Below are 23,631 nucleotides of genomic sequence, written 5' to 3'. Positions count from 1 at the left end.
ATAAAGTTAACTTCATGCAACTTCATGCACCCTAACCCCACGTATTTAACAGCTTCCTTTCCTCAGAAGAGAGATTGCCATATTAAACTGTGAAGGCTGCTAAGTTATATACTGCCAGGTAGTGAACATTTGTTAAATTTGTTAAATGAGCAACACAATTTCTGCAACCGGAAAAGATTCACAATGCAATTATAAAATAATAGAGCAATCTCCTCCACAGAATATACATAGTATATTGTAAGTGACATAAGTAATTTGACAATTATGCAAATGAATGTATCAAACATATGTTTCAAATGCAAGTTAAAAGTGTTTTGGAGCATTAGAGGGTTAGAAAAGTAGTTGCAAGTACAGGCAACTCAGTACAACAAACTCATTCATATGATTCATCTAAATCCAAAATAACATCAAGTTAATATCTCGAGCTCCCTAAAGTCCTACTTTCCACAGCACTACTTGGTAATTTATTCTATGAGTCTAATGTCCTTTATGTGAATAAAAATTTTCCTCACAATTCAAAATCTGCCTTTAACAGGTTTCTAACTGTACTCCTGTGTTCTTGTTACATAATTTATTTTAAAGTAACAACTGAGATATACTGTATTAATTCCTCTTACAATTTTAAACACTGTAATAATGTTCACTCTTAATCTCTGTTTCCTAAAATTGAAAAGGTTAAACTCCTTCAATCTCTCCTCTTAGCTCGTACCTCTTAGTTCCTGAATCTGCCTAGTTGCTCTTCTTTGAACTTTCTCTTGTGCTACTATGTCATTTTTAATATGAAGACCAAAACTGAATACAGTACTTCTGGTGAGGTGTCAGAAGGGGACCTTGTTTTTCGATTTCCTGGATAGTCCAGTTACTGATTGTGTCAGGGTTGTCTGTGTAGGTATTTGCTGTCTTGCAAAGCAGTCAACGCTTTGAAGTCTGGCCTTGGAGGATGTCTGTATTTACCTGAAATTAACATGTTTGACAATATTGGTTTCGAATCAGCAGATCTGTACTCATTAATGGTTGGTAACAATACACTTTGTTAACTTGTGTTTTCATTAATTGTTAAACCCAGGAAATTTAGATGTGCCATTGATTAAACTGATTGTCCAGGACTGACAACAGCAGGGACTGGAAAAGATTTAAAAACTCCTGGGCAGCAGAAGGCAGTAGGACAGTCCACAGAAAACGCTGCCAAGACACTCGGACAGAGCACAGGGGCTCGCAGGCAGACGAGGGTACCTGGCTGGCACGACGTGAGGCACAAGGACGGCAACAGTTACTTCCAGGGAGGAAGAGACAGCTCCGCAAGGAGACGCCAGTTGTGGGCCCAGCGAGAGAGGGAAGCCGCATGAGAGGACCAAGCAAAGCTGGCAGACGAGAAATGAGGCGTGCCTAGGTCACAGCAACACAAGGAGCCAGAGTGGAAAAAAAGGAACGACGAAGAGACGCTGATAGGGATTCAATGGTTTGATGAAACTTCTGTTGGGAAACGAGTGTCCGGTGAACAGAGTGCATCCGTGGACAGTTGGACGATTAAGTGTTGGGGTAACACAGTGAGCAACTTGGACAATGCACCATTAAAGGTTGTATCCTCCGATTCTTGTTTTTAATGGACTTTTAGAGTGTGGACTGTGCATTTTCCTTTTAAAACAGGAAATTAATTCCTGATATGTTTAGATTTTGTTATGTTCGTTTATCTTTTTAATGTACCTTTTATTGTCTTGTGTAATAGAACTTACTGTTGTTGCTTTCTGAAATTACTGTTGTGTCTTTCATTGTGTGTTTACTCACCACCCAATTTAAAGGAACCTGTGTGCTATTATTGGTAAATTTCAGGAGTTCCCAGTCTCTTAATAAAACTGGGTGGCGTAGTTGGATATTTTAATGGTGTCTAAGTTAGATTACCTGTAAGTGTGACCAGACACCTGTTACAGAGGCCTCACAAATGATTTCTAAAGATTAAGCATAACCTCCCTTGACATATACTCTACAAATTATTCTATATAACCTAACATACTATTAGCTTACTTGATCGATTTTGTAAACTGTGTGGATGTAAAACCTCCCATTATTTATTCAAATCTAATAATTTTACCTCCTACATGTAATACTATACATTTACTTAAATTAAATTTCATCTGCCACAGACCTGTATGCTGTCCAAGTCCCTCTGTAAAAATTTATGTGATTCTACATTATCTGCCCTTTCATCAGTTTGATATCATCTGCACACTTAACTTGCTTATTGCTTATATTTCTATCCAATTCATTTATTTATATTAAACTAGTAGTGACCCCAGCACTGATCCACGATGTACTCCACTTTTAACATCACCTAATGCTGTAAACTTTTCCTCACCATTACCCTATCCTTTGAGATGTCCAAGCTTCCTGGTCTGTGATCAGGCAACTGACTTAATTAAAGTAAATACAGGTAGTGCCGGTACCTAAAATTGGAAGGATAACTTTACGGTATTCTTGCTCCTTGGATGTGATTTGTCAAAACCAGAAGAGGAACATTTGCTCAATTTCCATCTCTACCCACTACCTTGTTGATAAATTCCCTGTATCAGTAAACATCAGGCACAAGTGATGGAAGGAATGGACTCCTTGCACCATGAAGCCAGTGTACAGTAGTGGATGCCGAAAATGCACTTGTGTATCTGATATCTTTGTTTTTTTTTTTTTTTTTTTTTCCTTTTTTTACCAAATATTCAAGTTTAGAAGGGCTTAACTGGCCAGTTTGTTTCACAAAAAACTTAATTTAATTGGCAGAATGTTTTGTGTTTGCATTATATTGTTTTCATGGAATTCCAGCAAGGAACATGAAGTGGGCTGAGTTAAACTGCTTTGAACCCTCTTCTACATTGTACCTCATATAACATAAGCATAGTTTTGTTTAATGTAGTGACATAAAAATTAACTGCCTGAAACTTTGTTTAGACTGAGGAAAGGCAGCATGGCAACAAATGCACCCATCACTTTGTATTTTTTGAAAATCACAATACAGTAAGTGCTTGGCATGAATACTGAAATAAAAGTAACAAACAGTAAAATGTCAATCTGCCTGAGGTGCTTATCGAAAATAAAATAATTTGCACTTTCCACAGTTGTTGAATTGAAAGGTTTAATCAATCGTTTTTTCTTCCACCTACTTAATTTAATTTATTGCCTGTGAGTGCTAGGTGGCGCTCTTGTGCAGAAACACAGAATAATGAGACTAAGATGGCAGAACACCCCATAGTAAAGGGATTTATTGAAGGGGATACTAAGGCACAGGGAAAACAACAAATAATAAGACAATCACTGCCACGATTCATATACAGTATGTACACAACAGTTTTACTGGGTAGGTAAGTATGTCCAGTACCTTTGTATCTATTAGATTCTACATGCCTTCTACATACTAGCTTGTTACTACTCGTTGTACAGTAGTCATGATACATCCTGCATTATGCCTCAATCTGTGTATTCATGTACCTCAAGCTTTCTACAAATTAATGTAATATATGTGTGTGCACTGATGTGAACGTCAGCATGGAAAAATTCATTTGTATGTTACCTTGGCTGCTGCCCATAATGAGCACAGCTCACAACAGTCAGGTAGCATTCACTAATAATCACACCACAACAATAAATTCTGGAAGAAGCTATAATTATTTTAAAATTACACCTTCACTAGTTCTCAGCCTGAAATAAGCATTTCAGTATGCACGACTTACTAATTATTTGCAATTTCATTTCATTTTATTATCTTCTTTTATTTAATGTGATGCATAATGGAAAATGTATTCAGTTGCTTGCTTTGCATACGAGTCATTTTTTATTTCAATATTATTGTTATCACAATTTCAATTACTATATTGTAATACATAACATGATTATTTTTGTTGGTGTTTTGAAATAAAAGGTCATGCAGTTTTCATTTAGACATCATTAAAAGAGAAATTAGTAGGAAGGTCAAGCAAAGTTTGCAGTACAAATTTTGTTTATCGGGAAGTATTTGGTTAATCCCAAAGCTAAAATTCAGTGGCAGAAACAAATGTACAACTATTCACTTCAAAAAAGGAGGCCTGTATGGTAGCATACAGATGGAGTTCCATGTCCCCTGCCCAGGACAGTTCTATGCAATTAGCTGACTTCCTGCAATACATGACTCTAGAATTATCACAAATTATGTGTGATGTGGGCTTAACTAGTTACTACAGCTCTACACTGGTCTACTTATCTTCTCATCCACCTATAACACTGGTGAATTTTCCTCAACTTTCTAGTCAGATCAGTATATGATTCTGCTCCTCTCCTGACTCCAAACATATGTGCAAGTGGGACAGTAGTACTTCTGGTGCTTGACCCAGCCACCTAAGAAACACTTCCAGGTCTTCCAAACTCTCTTTACAGCACTGTGACCCTAGATACCACTGATTTTACAGGCAGCCCAAACTTCTTAAACAAAGGGGAACCCTGGGACCTGACAACAACTCCCCATTGCTGCCCTTTAGTTTCCCAGAAGACTTGTCTTTTAACTCCTCTCCTCCAGAACACCTTATAGTCTGCAGCAAAGAGTGTTCTATACTGGAGGATGGTACTGTATATCTTCCAGGGAATATTCCAGATAACTCCATGGATGGGATGAAGATCTCCTTATAATTTATCTTGCCATTAAGTATTCCTTAACAATATCCAAATTAATGTTTTGGTCAGTCAGTCTTTCTTCAAACTGTTTAATACAAATCTGGAGCTGCAGAGGGACTGGGCAGCACTGGACACAAGTCATCAGGTCATTACAGGGCCCTCTCTTTTACACACACACTAATTTAGTGTCAGTGATTAACCAACCTAACCTGCAAGTTATTTGAGGATATGGGAATAAAACCGGAGTACCCAGAAAAGAGCCATGCAAACTTTAAACAAACATTGACCAGGCACAGATATTGAACCCAGGATCCATGGATCCATGGAGGAGTAGTGCTATCTACCAAACTGAAAGGTCTGGTTTTTTTTGTCAAAAATTTCAGACAGTGGTGTACTTTCACTATGAGTGAGTTAAAGTTTAAATATGCTGGTGGATAACACACCACCATATTTAAAAGAAAGAACCTACAGTGCTGAGCCTTCTAATTAGTACAATGACCACAGACCTAAACTGAAAAGTTTCAGGTTTCAAGGAGACTTTTGAACATTTGAATTGATGGATCCTCAATGGCAGTCCTATGGTGAGAGTCTGGCGAAGTATAAGCCACAAAGATAAATGTGCATTTGTTGATTTATGCGCAGCTTGGTGTTTTGATTGCAGGAAGACAGAAGGAGATAATGCCAGGTTTTTAAGCAAATGTATTTTTATGTCTTAAAATGCATCATGTTCTACGATAACGAAGAAGTTATGCTTTAAAGTATTCTCTCCATTCCACAAATGGAATGAGAGAATGGAATATCAAGAAACCATATGAGACGGGAGGCTAAGAGGAATGAAAACCTCAATTATTTCTTATCTTTAGTTTATACAGCGCAGTTAAAAGTTCAGGTTTTTTCCTAAACGAATAAGTGGGTGGGTTTATGATTAATATCCCCCTCTGCAGTGAAGTTAGCAAAAAAAAAAAAAGCATTACACTGAAAAGTAAATCAAGTTACTTATAAAATCATTGGTCAAACACATTACAGTTTACTAGGATATAAACAAGCAACCCGAGAAAAAGTACATTTATTGCCAACGAGCTCATCTTGCAGGGTGTATAGAGTTTATTACATAATTACCATAGCATGCGGCCTCTTAGGTTGTACTTCGTATTACAGTCAAAGGGTAAAGAAGTACTGTAAGTTGCAGGTCTCACAAGTAATCCTTTCTCATTTAGGAGAGCCAGAGGCAGGACTGACAGGATGTCACCCAGTCTCCTGTTAGTGTTAATCTCAGCCACCGCCGTGCAGCTTGTAACAGTAGAAGAAAAAGCAGAACAGTTTCTGAATGATTTCAACATTGAAGCTCCTATATTAAACTACCAGTACTCATTGGCATCATGGGAGTACAATACAAATATCACTAATGAAAATGCAGAGAAATTGGTGAGTGTTTCCAATATAATCACTATTTAGTGCGGGGTTTGTTTTTGTTGTCATAGAAATAATAGTGCAGTACAATGTAAAACATTAAGAGTGACAAGAAAGCTACTTTAATATAGTAAAATATTTACACCTAACTTTAGGAATGTAAGTGAAACTTAAAATGCATTTATAAAGTGACAGAATCATTAGGTGTCTTTTTTCACAAAATATCATTGATGTTCAATGTTCATTTAGTTTAGTTTCATTAATTTTTTTTTTATTAGAGAAGTCTGAAGTATTTGCTTATGAATTACTGTGACATATAACACAACATTTTATTGTATATAGTATTATTAAAAATACCATTTCTTTTTCCTACAATTAAAGTTTTACTCTGTTGGCCTAGCTCTCTTTCTCTTGGGTGGGGGTTGATTTGTTTCAAACCTAGTTTTGTAAAACTTAACTCGCTTGTATGGAATGTTATTTGATTTTAATAACTTCAATAAAATGTTAAAAAGATACCATTTCTATTTTTAACCTTGCACCTACTCATTTAATCAATTACACATTGTAATTTGTATTTATATTACAAAGGTGATTCCCAGTCTGGTCAGAGTCTGTGTTTAGGTGCACATTGTCTCCATATCTGCATTCTGAGTATTCTGGATTATTCTTATCATTTAAAAACATCCACTCTAGAATAAATGACACATGAGACTGGCTAGCTATCACTCCACTGAATAAACATTATTAGTCTTCATCAGTCCCATTGGACTGGTGGGTATCTACTGAGCCTAACTGGAGGTTCAACAACAGGGATTTAACAATGTATCCCAACCCATGGCTAGTTTTAGAGAGTATGACAATGAATTGGTGCATAGACAATGCATATGTGCATTGAAATAAGAGCTTTGATTTTTTCATGGTCTGAAATGTGAATGTATATAATTTTGGGAATGTATTGCAAACAAAATTTAATATATAAAATCAAAGCATTACTTTAAAAAAAAAAAAAATCAGAGTGCTGCTAATGATAGGTATAGGTTAGTGTTAGTCCGAAGGTTATAAAATGTCATTATGTTGTGCTTTAGCAATCATGGCTAAGTTGACAGTGCTATAAATTCTCATAATGTGTGTAGACAAAGGAGACTGTCATTAAAATATCGGACTTCTTAACCCTATCTCCACCATGTGTGACTGATACAAAATAAAACATATTGTTATCGTAAACAGATTGTCAGACTGGTCTAATTTGCACTACTCTGGTGCTTTGGTATCAATACCTGGACTGGTCACAGTAGGTATGGAGTGTTGATGCTCTTCTTGTCTGTGTTGTTTATTTGCAGTTGAATTCTTTCTTCCCAAATACCAAAACTTTATAATAATTTGGCCTGATGTGAATGAGTCTGGTAGTGGGTAACTTGCAGTGGACTGGTATCAAATCTAAGACTGGTTCCTACCTAACAACAGTTGCCACTGGGTTAGGCTATGGATCCCTATGACGCTGTAGTGGTTTGTGGAGTGATGGTTGATTAAACATACTGCATTTTTTTAAGTGTACTGAGGCACCATAGTTGGCTTTTGTCAATGATTTTGTGACAGAAACAGGTTTTCTGTGACAACATCATGTTAAAAGCAGGTTCAGAATATAAACTGACGGATTGATGTACTTTTTACTGATCCTGTGCTGTGTAACTATCCTTGTTTAGTATCCTTAGGTTTGGGTTGTGTTGCATGTTGTTGGTGTCTGACAAATGCCAGATTTTCCCAGATCCAAAAATAATTAACAGATATGAATATGTATTTTGAATGTAAATCAAGTAATGATATATATGTACACATTTCTCTTTCTTATTCCAGACCTGATTGCTTACTTACCTATATCAAGTTACGAACCAAGTACATGATATCAATACCTACAGTACTTAGAATCTGTTATGCAAGCAATTAATCTCTACACTGTGATTAGTGACATAATGCATGTTTTTTTTGTCTAATTTGTACAATCTCATTTACTTATTTATTTGTACAAATATAAATCTTACCCAGGTTGACTTACAAATCAGAAATATTTTCATGTTTTCAAAACTGGGTCTTTTGTAGGTAAAGATACTGTTGGGAGTTGAAACAGTTAGGCCACATTAGATAAGCTGGATTTTTGTGTGTGTGTTCTTTATTTTAATTGTTACGAAAATGCTCAAATTTCACATGCTTTCTGTCTATCTGATCATTCACTCATGATGTACTGATCACATTTCCCCCTTCTTTGTGTTATTCTTTCCGTTTTTAATTTGTTCTTTTATTCACATTTACTTTAAAATTATTGTGCTAGTGTTCACTTTAAAAGAGGATCAGTACATTTAATTGATTTGTTTGGAAATAAAAAATTCTTGTTTCTTTTATTTATTATATTAGGTTTAATTAGATTTGTAATGTCACTACTGTATGTGGTTTTTTATCTTCAATAGGGCTTTTAGCTCTTTCCTGTTACACAGATAAACCTGATTTATAACACACTAAGGTAAATATTTTAAACGTGGTGGTGGTGGTCTAACACTTACACATACTTCACCAGAAAGATCACCTTGAGATAAACATGAATGGTATTTAAAATAATCAACAACATTAGTCACTAAGTGAGTTTAAATATTTTAATGTTAAGCCACACTAGCAACAGTCTGTGGGTGGGTATTGCTTAATGATTGAAACGATTGTTTGAAATAACATTTTCTAAGACCTCTGAAAACAAAAAGTACATTGTTAATGTTGTTTTACATTTAACATTCAAACTGTATACTGAGTGATCATGTCTAAAGTTTAACTTATTACAATACTACAAATCAGTTACATTATCATATAATACTAAGTCTTGATTGAAAGTAAACACAATATATTTTGTACTGATTTATCTGTAACTAGCCATGAAATCTGTCAAAGACGGGTAGTAGAATAATTTAAAATATTTGTGAAAGAATAATTTGAAAATATTTGCTATCTCTTGCCCTGTGTGTTCTTTCAAAGCCTTTCCTCTGTATTCGCATGTGTCTGAACCTCTCTTCACTGGAGCTCCTTTTCTCGAATGTGTTCCTGTAAATCCTACTTTTCGGACTCTCGCATTTTTTTCAAATCGCCTTTCTTGCCACCGATCCAGTTTTGTATTTTCCATCTTTGAAGGCGACTCTCTCATCATGAGCCAAAGCCAAACTGACCAATCAGATTACTCTGAGGAACTGAACACACAGACTATAGTGTTTTATTATATACTATAGTAGTATTTTTCACATACCTGTGATGTATTGTATCATAATAATGCAAGGCTTTAAGTCTCATTTGAAAGATTTCTACAACAACTAATTGTCCATTTCTCTGTGCATTTTTGAGCCCACTTAATCCAGTTCAGGATGGTGACATATTTGGAGTCTATTCCAGCACTCTGAAATGGAAGGAAGTAAATCACAGGGTACACTCACTTACATAGGGACAGTTTAGTGTCTCCACTTAACCTATCGGTCTTTTAATGTGAAACCCATTGAGGCATGGGAAGAGCATGGAAAATCACTTATCCAGCTGACCAGGAGAACTGTTCCAATTTAAGTTGCAAATCTTTGGATAGTAGAAGGAAACAGGAGTTCCTGGAAAGATGCTCATGCAAACACTTGCAAATTTCACACAGGCTATGCCTTTGCCTTGATTTGAACCTCGTACTTTGGAGGTGTAAGTCAGCAACACGAACTATTACAACAGCATGACATGCCATTTTATAATTATTTAACATAAAGGACAGATTGCACATTCGAAGTTACTACAGTTCATAAAATTCACTAAGATTATGAAAAGAAAAGAAAATTATGTTATTGGGCATTTCAGTGAATAGAAGAAAACACATTATTGTTTATATAACTTTAATTATAAATCACAAAAAAAACAAAAAAAACTCTCTTCCTCCACCTTTACCCCCTTGCTTTGCTGTATTGAAGTTATGAGTGCCATAAAATATAATATATAACCATAAATTAGTGTACAGAGCCAAAAACTATTCAGTCATTTTTTGTGTCACCTAGCAGTAGCTGAAATTGCTCACAATAAAAGCAGTGGTGGTTCATTTAAGGAAGATAAATAATGTCAGTTTAAACGCAAGGGAGATGCATCTGGGGACTGTGCACTAACTCTTTTGATGGTTTATATTGTCTTTGCTCTTTTCTATTCTATGCTCATCCAAGGAAAAAAATGAAAAGCAGATATGTCAGCGGCTTCATGACTTTCACCTTATCATTCCTCAGACATTAATCAAGTTGTCATTTTTCATTAATTTTCAGCAGCATTAGAAGTAATACTATAATTGTTGTAATTAAATAAATTGTGCCCCAGCATAATATTAAGATAGGTGTGAGCCAGTTTGGTCCTGGTGGTCTATAGTAGTGGCAAGTTTTTGATGAAGCCAGCTTGACGTTTGGCTGAGAATGGAGTCCCATTATTGAGTATTTTACTTACTTATGCTATATGGATTGAATTAAGTGGATTTGCTAATGTTTTGTTATGGTGTTATGTGGGTATTTGCATATGAATGTGTCCTGTAATAAACTGGCATCCTCTCCGAGACTGGCTGCTGCCATGTTTACAAAACTGAGTGGTTAGGCTCCAGTCCCTCTGCAGCTGAAGTAGACTTTAAAAAAGCCTTATGAACTTAAGATCTGTCTTTGTTTCAAATATTACCTTCCACACAATAACTAAAAGAGCAGTGAAAGCAATCATGAATAATATTACAACAATTTAACCATTTCTTAAACCTTTAATTTAAAGACTCTCATAAATCATTTACAACAGTATCAGCCATCAGGAACCATCTTTTAAAGAGTCATCTGCTCATCACAGGGCACATTAATGCACACATTCATTCTCTCTCACACTGTGGATATTATGAGTACCCAGTTAACCATGCATACACCTTTTACTTCTCAATGTAAATGGAAGTTTGGTGATGGCACAAAAATTTGCTGTTAAGTTAAGCTTAAGATTCTGATTCTATGATCATCTGAACATCGAGAAAAGCTGATTTTAGCATGGTGTGTCTGTCAAAAATTGAAATTAATTTTCACGTCATAAAATTAAAAAGTTCTGTGCATTTTTGCATTATGTGAAGCTAATGGATGATTACATCCCAGCAATAACAATTTAGAACAGTTTCCGAGATACCCATGTTAAATCCTGAGACCTACTGTATGTACGACAACTTCCAAATAAATGGACCTATCTTCTTCAAACAAACTACATTGTGTTTCAGACTCTGTGCTTATTCTTTTTGGTCCAGTTTGGTCCAATACGTACTTTTCAAAAACAGTTTGACCTATGCCCAACAATAACTACTAGAGAAATTGTTTAATTTGACCAGGATTTTAACAGTCTGCTCCATTTAGTCATGGGGCCAAGTCTATTGATTTGCAATAAGTAGTTTTGAGATACATCATTTATATAAATATACATGTGAGCACATATGGAGGGACAGAAACACATGCATGCATGCATACTCTAAAAGAAATTCTAAGTGAAAATAGTTGTCAGTTTCTTTGTCCTACCAGAGCACATGCTGGATGGTGAAGAGAAAGAAACAAAGTCACATATTCACCTAGATCTGTAAAGGTCAATGTGCACAGATGTATTAAGCTACCCCATACCAATCTGAGTGCTGTGCAGCTTGTTTACTTGATTTGACCCAAAGTGTTTAGTTTCAAATTAAATATTATTGAAGATGTTCATTTGATTCAATTTCCACTTCATTTTTACTCTACATTTATTTATGTACATAATAAATACAGTTGTGCTCATAAGTTTACATGTCCTGGCAGAGTTTGTAAGATGTGTACCATACTTTAAAGAAAAGATGACTGATCAGGGAAAAGACATTTCATTTACTTTTAATGGAATCCACATTAAACTATAAGGCATCATAAGACAGCACAACCATTAAGCAAAACATAGTAATTAGTAAAACAATGAGATGGTCCCTGTTCAAAAGTTTGCATAACCTTAGTTCTCACTACTGTTTATTGCCCCCTTTAGTATCAATGATGGCATGCTGTCTTTTGTGATAGTTGAGGATGAGGCCTTTAATTTTCTCAGGTGGCAGAGCACCCCACTCTTCTTCGTGAAAAGCTTCCAGGTCTCATAAATTCTTGGGTTGCCTTGCATGAACTGCACGTTTCAGGTCTCCCCAAAGTGGCTCAAAGAAATTGAGGTCAGGAGACTGTGATGGTCACTAGAGCACTTTTACTCTTTCCTGCTGTAGCCACCAAAGGGTCAACTTGGCCTTGTGTTTTGGATTATTGTCATGTTGGAAGATCCAAGTGCGTCCCATACGCAGCTTCTGGACTGATGATGCAAGTTGTCCTTAACTATGAGGGACATTCAAAAAGTTTCCGCACTTCATATTTTCATTGGCGGGAGTAGTAGTAATTGGGAAATAAAAAGTTGGTACAATGCTGGGAAAAATGTATCGCAAATGAAGGTGAGTATGTAGAAAAGTGATGTAATTTGTTTCTGAAATTCTTTGTAAATAGAGTTTAAAAAAGTGCAGAAACGTTTTGAATGTCCCTCATATTTTCCAGTAACATACTGCATTCACCTTGCCATCAATTTGCACTAAGTTACCTGTAACTCAAACACCCCCAGAACATCAGAGATCCACCTCAGTGCTTCACAGTAGGGAAGGTGTACTTTTCGTCATGTTGCATCCTCTCCAAACATAGCATTTATGGTTGTGATCATAAAGTTCAATGTTGGTCTCATCACTCCAAAGGACTTTGTTCTAGAGGTTCTGAGGCTTGTTCTTATGGTGTGAAACCCTAACCCTAACAAACTGAGTCTTTTGGATGAGGAATTTATTGCAGGGTTGGTGGAAGTGTCTAAAACCAGTTTGGCCAGTGATTCTCTGGAGAACATACTTTGAACCAATGTCTGCAAGGAGACCAAACTACCTAGCTGCAAGCTTCAACTCAACAAATGGTTTTGGGTGCAGGTGTGAAAAGGTGGTGTGGGAGATAAAGCATCAGACCAGCTGGTTAGAGTGATCGTGTTTGGACTTAGAAGAGCCTATAAGCAAGCAACTTTAGGATTTGATGTACTGAAGTTCTATTGGTCTGAAGTATGGCTGTTTGGGATTGGTTTTGAAAAGAAGAACACAAGCAGAAAGCACAGCTCAGGCAGGCATGCAGCCTCCCCTGAACAATGCCAACTAAAGCAGCCCATTTTTGTCCAAGTACCTCCTTTTTGTGAATCTTGAAACAGAACACCACTTGTTTGCAGAGAAACCTGTATACCAGCTGAAGTGGCTTATAAGTTGTTCTTGGCAGCTCAACAAATGATCCTAGCAATTGTGGCTGAAATCTTGATTGGTCTACCTGACCCTGGCCTGGTAACAACAGAAGTCCTAACTTTCCACTTTTTTATCAGAGGTTGAACACTATTGACAGGCATTTTCAGATCTCCAGATATCTTCCTACTAGCAAAATACCCGCACTTCGCAGCGGAGAAGTAGTGTGTTAAAGAGGTTATGTAAACATATATATATACATAAACATATATACATATATATACATATCTACATATACACATATCTACATATACATATACAGTAATCCCTCGCTATATCGCGTTTCGCCTTTCGCGGCTTCACTCCATCGCGGATTTTATATGTAAGCATATTTAAATATATATCGCAGATTTTTTGCTGGTTCGCGGATTTCTGCGGACAATGGGTCTTTTAATTTCTGGCACATGCTTCCTCAGTTGGTTTGCCCAGTTGATTTCATACAAGGGACGCTATTGGCAGATGGCTGAGAAGCTACCCAACTTACTTTTCTCTCTCTCTCTCTTGCGCTGACTTTCTCTGATCCTGACGTAGGGGGATTGAGCAGGGGGGCTGTTCGCACACCTAGACTATACGGATGCTCGTCTAAAAATGCCAAAAGATTATCTTCATGTTGCTACCTTCTGTGCAGCTGCTTCCTGAAGCGACGTGCTGCACGGTGCTTCGCATACTTAAAAGCTCGAAGGGCACGTATTGATTTTTGATTGAAAAACAAACTCTGTCTCTCTCTCTCTCTCTTTCTCTGCTCCTGATGGAGGTGGTGTGAGCTGCCACCTTCAACAGCTTTGTGCCGCGGTGCTTCGCATACTTAAAAGCCAAACAGCCCTATTGATTTGTTTGCTTTCCTATCTCTTTCTGACAGGCTTTGCTCCTGACGCGCACTCCTTTCAAGAGGAAGATATGTTTGCATTCTTTTAATTATGAGACGGAACTGTCATCTGTAATGAATTATTATTATTATTATTATTATCTCTGTCTTGTCATGGAGCACAGTTTAAACTTTTGAAAAAGAGACAAATGTTTGTTTGCAGTGTTTGAATAACGTTCCTGTCTCTCTACAACCTCCTGTGTTTCTGCGCAAATCTGTGACCCAAGCATGACAATATAAAAATAACCATATAAACATATGGTTTCTACTTCGCGGATTTTCTTATTTTGCGGGTGGCTCTGGAACGCAACCCCCGCGATGGAGGAGGGATTACTGTATATACGTATACACATCCACATATACATATATATATACATATATACATATACACATTTACATATCTACATATATATATATATATACATATAAATATAGACATACATATATACATACATACATACATTCACATATATATATATACTGTATATATACATATCTACTTATTGGCTCCTGTATTTAGGATATAGCGGGTTGGATAATGAATGGATGGACATTTGTATGCATAGCCCTATTTGCCCGTTTTCGTTTTTTTTTCTTTCTTCAGTAATATTTCAGCAAACCCGAAGCTTGTCAGTTCAAATCCTGGTACTGACACCACTGTGTGACCCTGAGGAAGTCACTTAACCTGCCTGTGCTGCAAAAAACAAAAGTAATGTAACAAATTGTACCTCAGATGTTGCAAGTTGCTGGAATAAAGGCATAAGTAAAATAGATAAATATGTATTATACACATAGGAACTATTCATTTATTTTCAGTTAAGTCATGTGCAGCAAACCTTTATAAATGAGGGTTTCTCCTTTTTAGATAGTGCAAACTGTTTCTTCTTCATTGAGGTTTTCTCTTGGAGAGCTTTTTTCATTTCATTTAAAATTAAAGCAGCAGCTGCCAAAATATGTAGCTTTCTTATTAATTTTTCAACATTGTGTAAAATAACTTTATAAAGTAACATAAAAGGTTTAAATACTGGTTATCCTTTTACACTAAAATATTACTAAAGAGATACAAAAAAAGTAAAATGCATATGTTCTTTTTCTTTAAGGAGATTTAATATTACTGAAGAAAGAAAAAAAAAAAAACTAAAACAGCCAAATGGGGCTATGCATACAAACTTGAAAGGTTTAAATAAAACAGAAATATACACTTTTATTTTTACTTGCTTAACTTGTGGAGGGTGTATCCTGTAGCAAAGCCCTAACCTTTTTTGTGAAAGCCCGTTTCAGTCAATACGTCTTAAAAACAGGTGTAAAGATATTGACAATAAGCTACGCAAACCCACCAAGACATGGAATCGTTTAAATCAAGTATCATTACATCTTCCTTTCTTAAAGAGAAGTAAGGCAGTACTTATAAGCTTACATATATATATATATAGACATACATACATATATATATATATATCTATATCTATATATATATATATCTATATCTACTGTATATATATCTATATCTATATATGTATATCTATATATAACTATATCTCTATATACATCTATATATATATCTATATCTATATATACATAAATATATATATATATATATATATATATATATATATATATATATATATATATATATATATATATATATATATATATAAATCCCCACGAAGTACTGCTTTTTATTAAGAAGAAAAGCTTTTTAAATTGAGGGAAAATATCCCAATAGCAATTTGTTAAGGATCTGTTTTTTTGTGAAACAGCCTTAACACAGCTTTTCCGCTGTTTTATAAACGAACGCCATATAAGGTCTTCCTTTTTCCTTGCTTCGCCAAGAAAGGAGCCTTTTTATTAAATCCAAGGGTTCTTCGCTTTTTTTTTTTGTTTGTTTATTACAATTGTTATAGTTCTGTTTGTATACGACGTTGTCAGTTCAGCACTCAGGTTGTAATATGACCAAGCTGTGCAATCTTACTGTTAAGAATGCAACATATAGTTGTACATGAGAAAAGCAATCTTGCCTCAAATCAATGGCAACCTTTTGTAGGTCTATGAACTTAATTTAAAGTTTAGGTTTACACGGTGCTTTCTTTCTGAAGTACCTGCACTCATGAATATGTCTGTATGCGTCAGTCGCTCAAATCCCCGCACTTCGCACCAGCGAAGTACTGCTTTCAAATTTTTATTAAGAAGAAAAGAAAACCTTTTAAAATTGAGGGAAAATATACCAATAACAGTTTGTTAAGGATCTGTTTTTTTGTGAAGCTGCCTTCACTTGAGTGATCACTTCGAGCTGACTTGCTGGCTAACCATAAGCGTTACCTGGTAGGTAACCACCCATACAATCAGATTGTGAATCAGACTACGAATGCCGTGAATGTAATTACCCCGATCTACATGCTGTCAAATAAACGAACTGCACGCCGTGGCGCAATTTTAGGGGCTTCGCCTCTAGCGCTGACGTCCGAGGTTCGATTCCCGTAAGGGAGTGAAGTGAGTGGGTGGTTACCTACCAGGTAACGCTTATGGTTGGCCAGCAAGTCAGGTAACATCAGCCACGGTGCCTTCAGTTGTGAGAAGCAGATCATAGAATGGATGAAAATAGTTTACTGTCAAATAATGCAAAGAGTACGCGACACGTCTTTCCCCCTTATTCTTGGCTCATCAGGCGTACACACTCACTGCACTTGCTTACGGTAATCGAACCTCGGACGTCAGCGCTAGAGGGGCTTCGCAGCGGTGAAATATTGCTTTTAAATTTTAATTAAGAAGAAAAGAAAACCTTTTTAAATTAAGTCTTAAAAAGAGGTGTAAAGATATTGACAATAAGCTATGCAAACCCACCAAGACATGCAATCGTTTAAATCAAGGCGCGAGTCGAAAAACACCATCCCATAATATTAGTTAACGATTAACACATTTCTATATTTATTTGTAAGCATACAATACAACTGATAATATGTTGCGCTTATTTATCTGGTGTACTGACATTATTGCGCGTTTAACGGCTGAAATCTAACGTGGTTTGTGCCCTTCAGAATGAAAAGAGTTTGCATTTACTTTTTTAATAAAAGGCGAGCTTTTAAGCCTGAGAAATCACCCCGTAAATGCACACGTTTAATTGCACATGTGTTAATATGTATGCTTACACAGTATTAAAAGACACTCAACAATTACACAGTATTAAAAGACAGTCAACAATTAACGTCATTTACCTTCGTTCCCGCGTTTGACTTGTGCTGTAAATCTCTTCCTCATTTTCAGTTCACGTGATTACATAGGAGACATAATACGTGATGACGCAATACGTGACTCCGCCTCCTCCATTAGAGTATATGGACAAAAAACAGGTTCCAGTTATGACCATTATGCGTAGAATTTCGAAATGAAACCTGCCTAACCTTTGTAAGTAAGCTGTAAGGAATGAGAATGCCAAATTTCTGCCTTCTACCTACACGGGAAGTTGGAGAATTAGTGATGAGTGAGTCAGTGAGAGCTTTGCCTTTTATTAGTATAGATATATTTTTTGTTTTGGGTGCAGTCCGCTAAGAAGGATTGTAAGAAACAGAAAAACATTTTTAGCTTTTAAATTAGCTTTGCTTACTCTTGTGCAGAAAATTCAAATGAGTAGCATAACTGGTTAGGTACTGTACATACACATGTAAATCTCATCTCAAATACAGAAAAGAAAAGAATTCATCACATTCTTGTATGTTATGGTCAGCTCTCAGTTCTGGCCCCTTTTCAGAACTGTCTGTCTCCCAGCAACAGAACTTTTCAGGAGGCTACAATATGTAATACTATATTTGTACAGTATCTACAAATACACTTCAATCCATTCTAAAACAACCATTTATCAAGGGAAATTACAATATTTTTGGGAAATCTATAAACTTATTTGTTTGTGAGATGCCTTATGCATAAAAGTTTATTCAAAATAAATCTTCTTTCATTGTTTCGTTACAAAAATTTTGGTCACCCAAATGCTTTGTGTACTTTTATCTATGCAACAACTATTTAAAATACATCGGTTTGATATCAGTCAATTAGTCACATCACCTCGATTAATCTTTCTAGGCCTAACAAGACTGCAATATCACATCTAATAATTAAACAGCTCTGAAAAAACACATACATTCAGTACCAGATACAAAAAAATGCTTCAGTGGTAGATACCAGGGGCTTCATGCATAAATGGTGCATATGCACAAAAATGGTGCATATTCCCGTTTCCTCACTTACTTTGAGAGGTATAAAAACTAAACTTGGAATAAAGCCATGCACATTTTCATGGCAGCCTCACACAGTGCATACGCAAGTTTCTGCTCGGTTTTGCAAGCTGATGGCATCCAGCATCAAAGTAGTGCTACTGTTTCTGTGTTGTTTACCTTTCTTTTTCATATTCACATCCATGAAGCAGGTGTTATCAAATAAACCAAAATTTATTGCATATCGTTAACAAACTATTCCAACTACCATAGCTGCTGTAGCATTGTTAGAAGACAATGCAAATGGAAGAATTAGAAGAGAGCGCATATTTACAGATTATGATGATGACTGGCTTCTAAGTCAGTTTCAATGTCCAAGAGCTATCATCTTCGAGCTGTGTGCTGAACTGGTGCTGGCTTTACAAAGGCAGACTTTGAGGAATTGTGCTCTACCTGCTCCTTTGCAAGTTCTGTCTGCTCTCAGGTTTTTAGCCACAGGAACTTTTCAAAGTGAACTTGCTTGCCAACTGTATAGGATGGTATTATACACTTGTAATTCAGATATAGATTTCATTACACTGTGGTTGAAGAGGCAAACATCAAAGCACAATTAGCAGCAATGTACAGTTTTCCAAATGTACTCGGAGCAGTCAACTGCACACACATTGCTATTGCAATGGTGCTGGACCAGTTACATCAGCCATGGATGAATCACCAAAATAATGAGCTGGCATTTCATCATATATAGCAGGAAAGCATATAAAAATTGGAAACTCCCCACAGTCACAATTGCTATTTCCATCAAGTGCGGCAAAAGGCAAGCGGTCCTTTTAAAGGAAACGAGTCACCTCAGAGAGCCATGTAAAGAGCTCCTTGTTGAGCTTGGTACTGACACTATGCTACAAGTGGTGCCTTCGGAGAATTAATTTGCTTATGTAAATAGAAGAAGCATTTCCACTCTTATTAATGTACTTCTCTGTAGTCCACAGAAAGTGTGTTGCATTGTGTAAGCACATAGCATGCTGCATAATGTGGCACACAATCATGGCTTGCGTGCACCTGAAGAGATGCAGTATGATCAACCTTACCCAGACCCACCAAATGATCAGGCAAATTGGACAGCATTACAACATTATTTGAATGTAATTAGTAGAATGTAAAAATATGTAATCATGTGCAGCATTTGTTTTTTATTCAGTTTATTTATTTTACGGTCAATATTACATAGTACAGACTTTATATTCCTTAGTTCATTGGCCACATCTCTGACAGCCTCTATTTTTGCATTTTTTGACTCCGGAACAGTGTCCATCAGCACATAGCCAGATGGTCACCCAGCATTTTCTGAGGTAGAGGTGTGTGTTCAGCCAGCTTCTGAAGATGTACAGGGCACAGCAGCACCTGTAGTGCATGGAGGTCAACTTTTGTTATATTGTATGAAACAGAATAAACAGGGCTGCAACTCATTTTTCATGTCAAATTTGATATCTGACCATTTCTTTTTTATTTTGGGTACTGTACGACTTCCTGAACTTGAACTCTTGGGTGTCTCTGCCACGCTGTATCACTCCATCAACTTTGTTTTGTTACTTATACCACTGCTTAAGCCAACAGATAGTTTGTTTTTCCTTGCCTCCATTTCCATTCCCTGAAATTCTTTTTTTCCATGTGCTTTGCCATTGTCTTTTAATAAAACATTGAACGGAAGTTACTATTTATATTGATTTGCACATTGTAATATGCAAAATTCTGACAGGAGTCCGGGTGGGGCCGTAGGCACATGCACGTGCATTAAATTTCACGTTAATTGGGATTTATAAAGGGGAAGTGTGTGGAACTTGGCGTACTCAGTTTTATGCATCTAGATTTTTTGTGCATATACACACATATATAGTTTTGTCCATATGCCATGTTTTAGTGTGAATTATATGTTATATGTTATATATGAGGCCCCAGGAGTACCTTGGGAAAATATGACAAATTTTACCCAGAGTGTATCAATGTAAGTTATACAAATGCAGGATATCAATGGCACATAATAACAGTGATAAACAAGCTTTTATGTAATTGCTATACAGATCAAGAACAGCTACACACTCTATTTCATTTTTTTGTTTTTGGAACACCTACACATTAACACAAACAGACTTCTCTTCTAATCCTTTATATGGGCATGGAAATGAGGTATAGACGTTGTTCAACCTCACATTAGAATAGCTGAGACATATAAACTAGGAGACTTGGACTGTTATTAATTTTCGGTACCAGACATGGTGCCTTCATCATCTGAGAAATTCCTACCGTAATGGTGTTTTCTCAGTCTCTGGAGTTTACAAAGGATATGACAATAAAAAAATCAGTTAGTAGTAGTTTTATGTGTGGAAATCCCTTGTTAATGAGAGAATTCAGTAGAGAATCAAGACTTATTCAGTCAAAGAGAAAGACCACAGATACTCAAATATCAACTCTTTGCAACTATACTATGAAGTAAGGCATCTGTACATTTGAAGCACATAGGAACTTGATGCAGATGGGCTGCAGCAAAACTTAATAACGAAAGACTGAAAAAAGGTCACATGGTCTAATGAATGTCGATTTCTGCAGCAACATGCGTATGGAATGGTAAGCTTAGAATTTTGCATAACTGATGGATCTATCTTGTCTTGTGTTAAAGGTATAGGCTGGTACTGGTAATGTAATGATGTGTAGAAGATTTTCTTGGTACATATTAGGCCTCATAATATCAGTTTAAGGTCAGTTGAATGCTACAGCATACAGTACCTAGGTGTTGTTGTTGACAATGTGCATCTCTATATGACCAAAGTCTACTCTCCTTCAAATGGACACTTTGAGCTAAACATTGCTCTATAAGACACAGAAAAAATCATCTCATACTGTTTTTTTAAAAAACAATCCCTTCAGTTTATTCCAGATCTTAATCCAATACAGCGTTTTTGGAATGATGTGGAAAGAGAAGTTCACAGTTTGAAGGTGAAGCCAAAATATTAGAAATAATCTATAATGTTATTGATATAACATTGACCAATATGTCTAACGAATATTTCCTTGATGAACCGATGTCTCAAAGAATTTAGGCTGTTTTGGAGGCAAAAGTTAGTCCTACCTGGTACTGCAGAGATATATCTAATATAGTGGCCACTGAGTGTATAATTAAACTAAATTTGATGAAAAATAATAGAAGTTGGTAAGCTAAAAAGTGTTATTAGAGCTTTAATTTAAGTTTAATTAGACTCAGGGAAACTCATAGAGTAAGTCAAAAACCAGAAGGAGCTGGCACTTTTTTCGTCTACGTTTGAATGAACAGACAAATGGAACATCACAAAATTAAACAGTAAGAGACTATGACCCACAAATATATAAAAAAGCACTAGGCAGGAGATACAGAACAGGGTTTTGGAATAACCAGGTGAACCCACAGCGAATATCCACAGTCTAATAGGTTTATATGGTGTAAGCTGAAAAGGGAAGTGTTCTGGATTTTTAGAACTTAAGTCTGTGACAGAACTCACACAGTGAGGGACAGGAAGCCAGTTAAAATCTTAAAAATAAAGGTGTAGAGTGGTTTTTTGGAACAATCCAATAGGGGAAACATGTTTGATTCATTAGCAACTCATCCACATGAAGGTTCTAGAAAAAAAAAACATTTATTTATTTAGAACTGTAACAGGCTCCTTATGGTAAATAACCATGAATTGATAGTAGCAGATTTGTGAAATTCCACTGGGCCCTGATTTTAAAAGGACTCTTGCTGCATACAATAACATGGGCTACATTCAGGTTTTCTTAATCTGTTAGTGTCCTGCTAGGTAGCCTGCTATAAATTAAAGACTTCATTTTTTTATATATTAGGACGTTTTTCAAAGCACAAAGAACCAACTTCAAATGGAAAGAACCCTTTGCAGAATGAAAATGGTTCTTTCACAAGCAAAGGTTCAACAAGGAACCACATACCCCTGTAAAGAACTCTAAAGTGCCACTAATGGACCGATATTTTGAGGAGTGTATGGTATAATGTAGTCAAAGGTTGTTGCTTGGTCAAGACCCTTACAGCTTCATTTTGAACTGGTTGCAACCTGTTGATATTTTATGAGGGAAAACTGCTATGAAGGACTTTCAATATCTCAACCATAAAGTGATACAAGCCTGGCAAATTACTTCAGTAAAAAAAGAAAAATTGCAAAAAAGACACCTTTAATTGCCTAAGTAACCATTCCTAAAAGCAATACAGAAGTAATGACTAAAGTCCTTTTAAGAAACTTTGACTAGGTTGCTTAATATTTTATGTTACTTCATACATTTCCTCATTTTTCAAAGTTTAATGTAAAGGGAGGTAATGTGGCTTAAAATAGCTGCAAAAGCAATAAAAAACGTTAATTGGTGCTGATCCTTTCTTTAGTTGCCTCCCACGTATGCAATGTTAAAACTTTATTAGACCATGCAGTCTCATAATAATCTTCTCCTTTTTCTGTCAACAATGTTCTCTTTGCACTAAAATTTCTTGGAGGCCTATTATGAATTAAGAACTGCAGTCTTTTTTTCAATTCTGTTATATAATTTGCAGGTTAGGATAAAAAAAAAAATTCTCATGTTCAGCAGAAGACAGTAAAGAAGAATTAAAGTTCATGAAACAACCTACCTGATAGACAGGTGTTCCCATGGGTAAAGAGAGGCAGTAGGTTGTTTTGCCTTCCTTTAATTTATGCCTTACTTCTCCCTGCCTGTGGTTTTCATCTTAATAAATGTGCCGGTCCCATCACAATGTTTATTTGAACCTAATAATTATTTTATGCAGGATCTCAAAAGGTGCTAATAGAGGTATAGAATTATAATAATAATAGTTACAATCTGAGACCATATTATTAACTAAGAATTTGTTGTTGCTTTATTGTCTGTGACAGAGTGAAATGGGAGCCATTTGGTCTGAGTTTTATAATAAAGCATCTGACAATGCAACTGATTTTAATCTGAACGAAATCTCGAATTATACCATCAAACAACAGCTCCAATTTCTTCAAGACAAAGGATCGGGTGCCCTGCCCAAGGACAAATTTCAAAAGGTGACACTTTTATATATGTGTTTGTCTTTTTACTTTAGTAGTGGCATTTAATAATGTTAGTTTAGGTCAGACATTTAGTTTGAA

At 36.0% G+C, this 23,631-nt stretch overlaps 1 protein-coding gene across 1 annotated transcript in view; it reads left to right on the top strand.

Moving 5' to 3' along the window:
- Window positions 1-5,765: 5,765 nt before the first annotated feature.
- ace2 (angiotensin I converting enzyme 2) overlaps window positions 5,766-23,631 on the top strand; it is a 104,843-nt gene continuing 86,977 nt past the window's right edge. Inside the window, exons 1-2 of the mRNA XM_028799807.2 lie at window positions 5,766-6,054; window positions 23,389-23,547. Coding sequence (XP_028655640.1) covers window positions 5,872-6,054; window positions 23,389-23,547 — 342 coding nt within the window. The 5' untranslated portion in view covers window positions 5,766-5,871. The remainder of the gene's footprint in view (window positions 6,055-23,388; window positions 23,548-23,631) is intronic.

Source organism: Erpetoichthys calabaricus, chromosome 4, assembly GCF_900747795.2.
Source record: "Erpetoichthys calabaricus chromosome 4, fErpCal1.3, whole genome shotgun sequence".
In the NCBI taxonomy this organism is placed as follows: Eukaryota; Metazoa; Chordata; class Cladistia; order Polypteriformes; family Polypteridae; genus Erpetoichthys; species Erpetoichthys calabaricus.
Note: the sequence above shows the minus strand (reverse complement) of the source record. Positions and strands in the feature narration are given on the sequence as shown.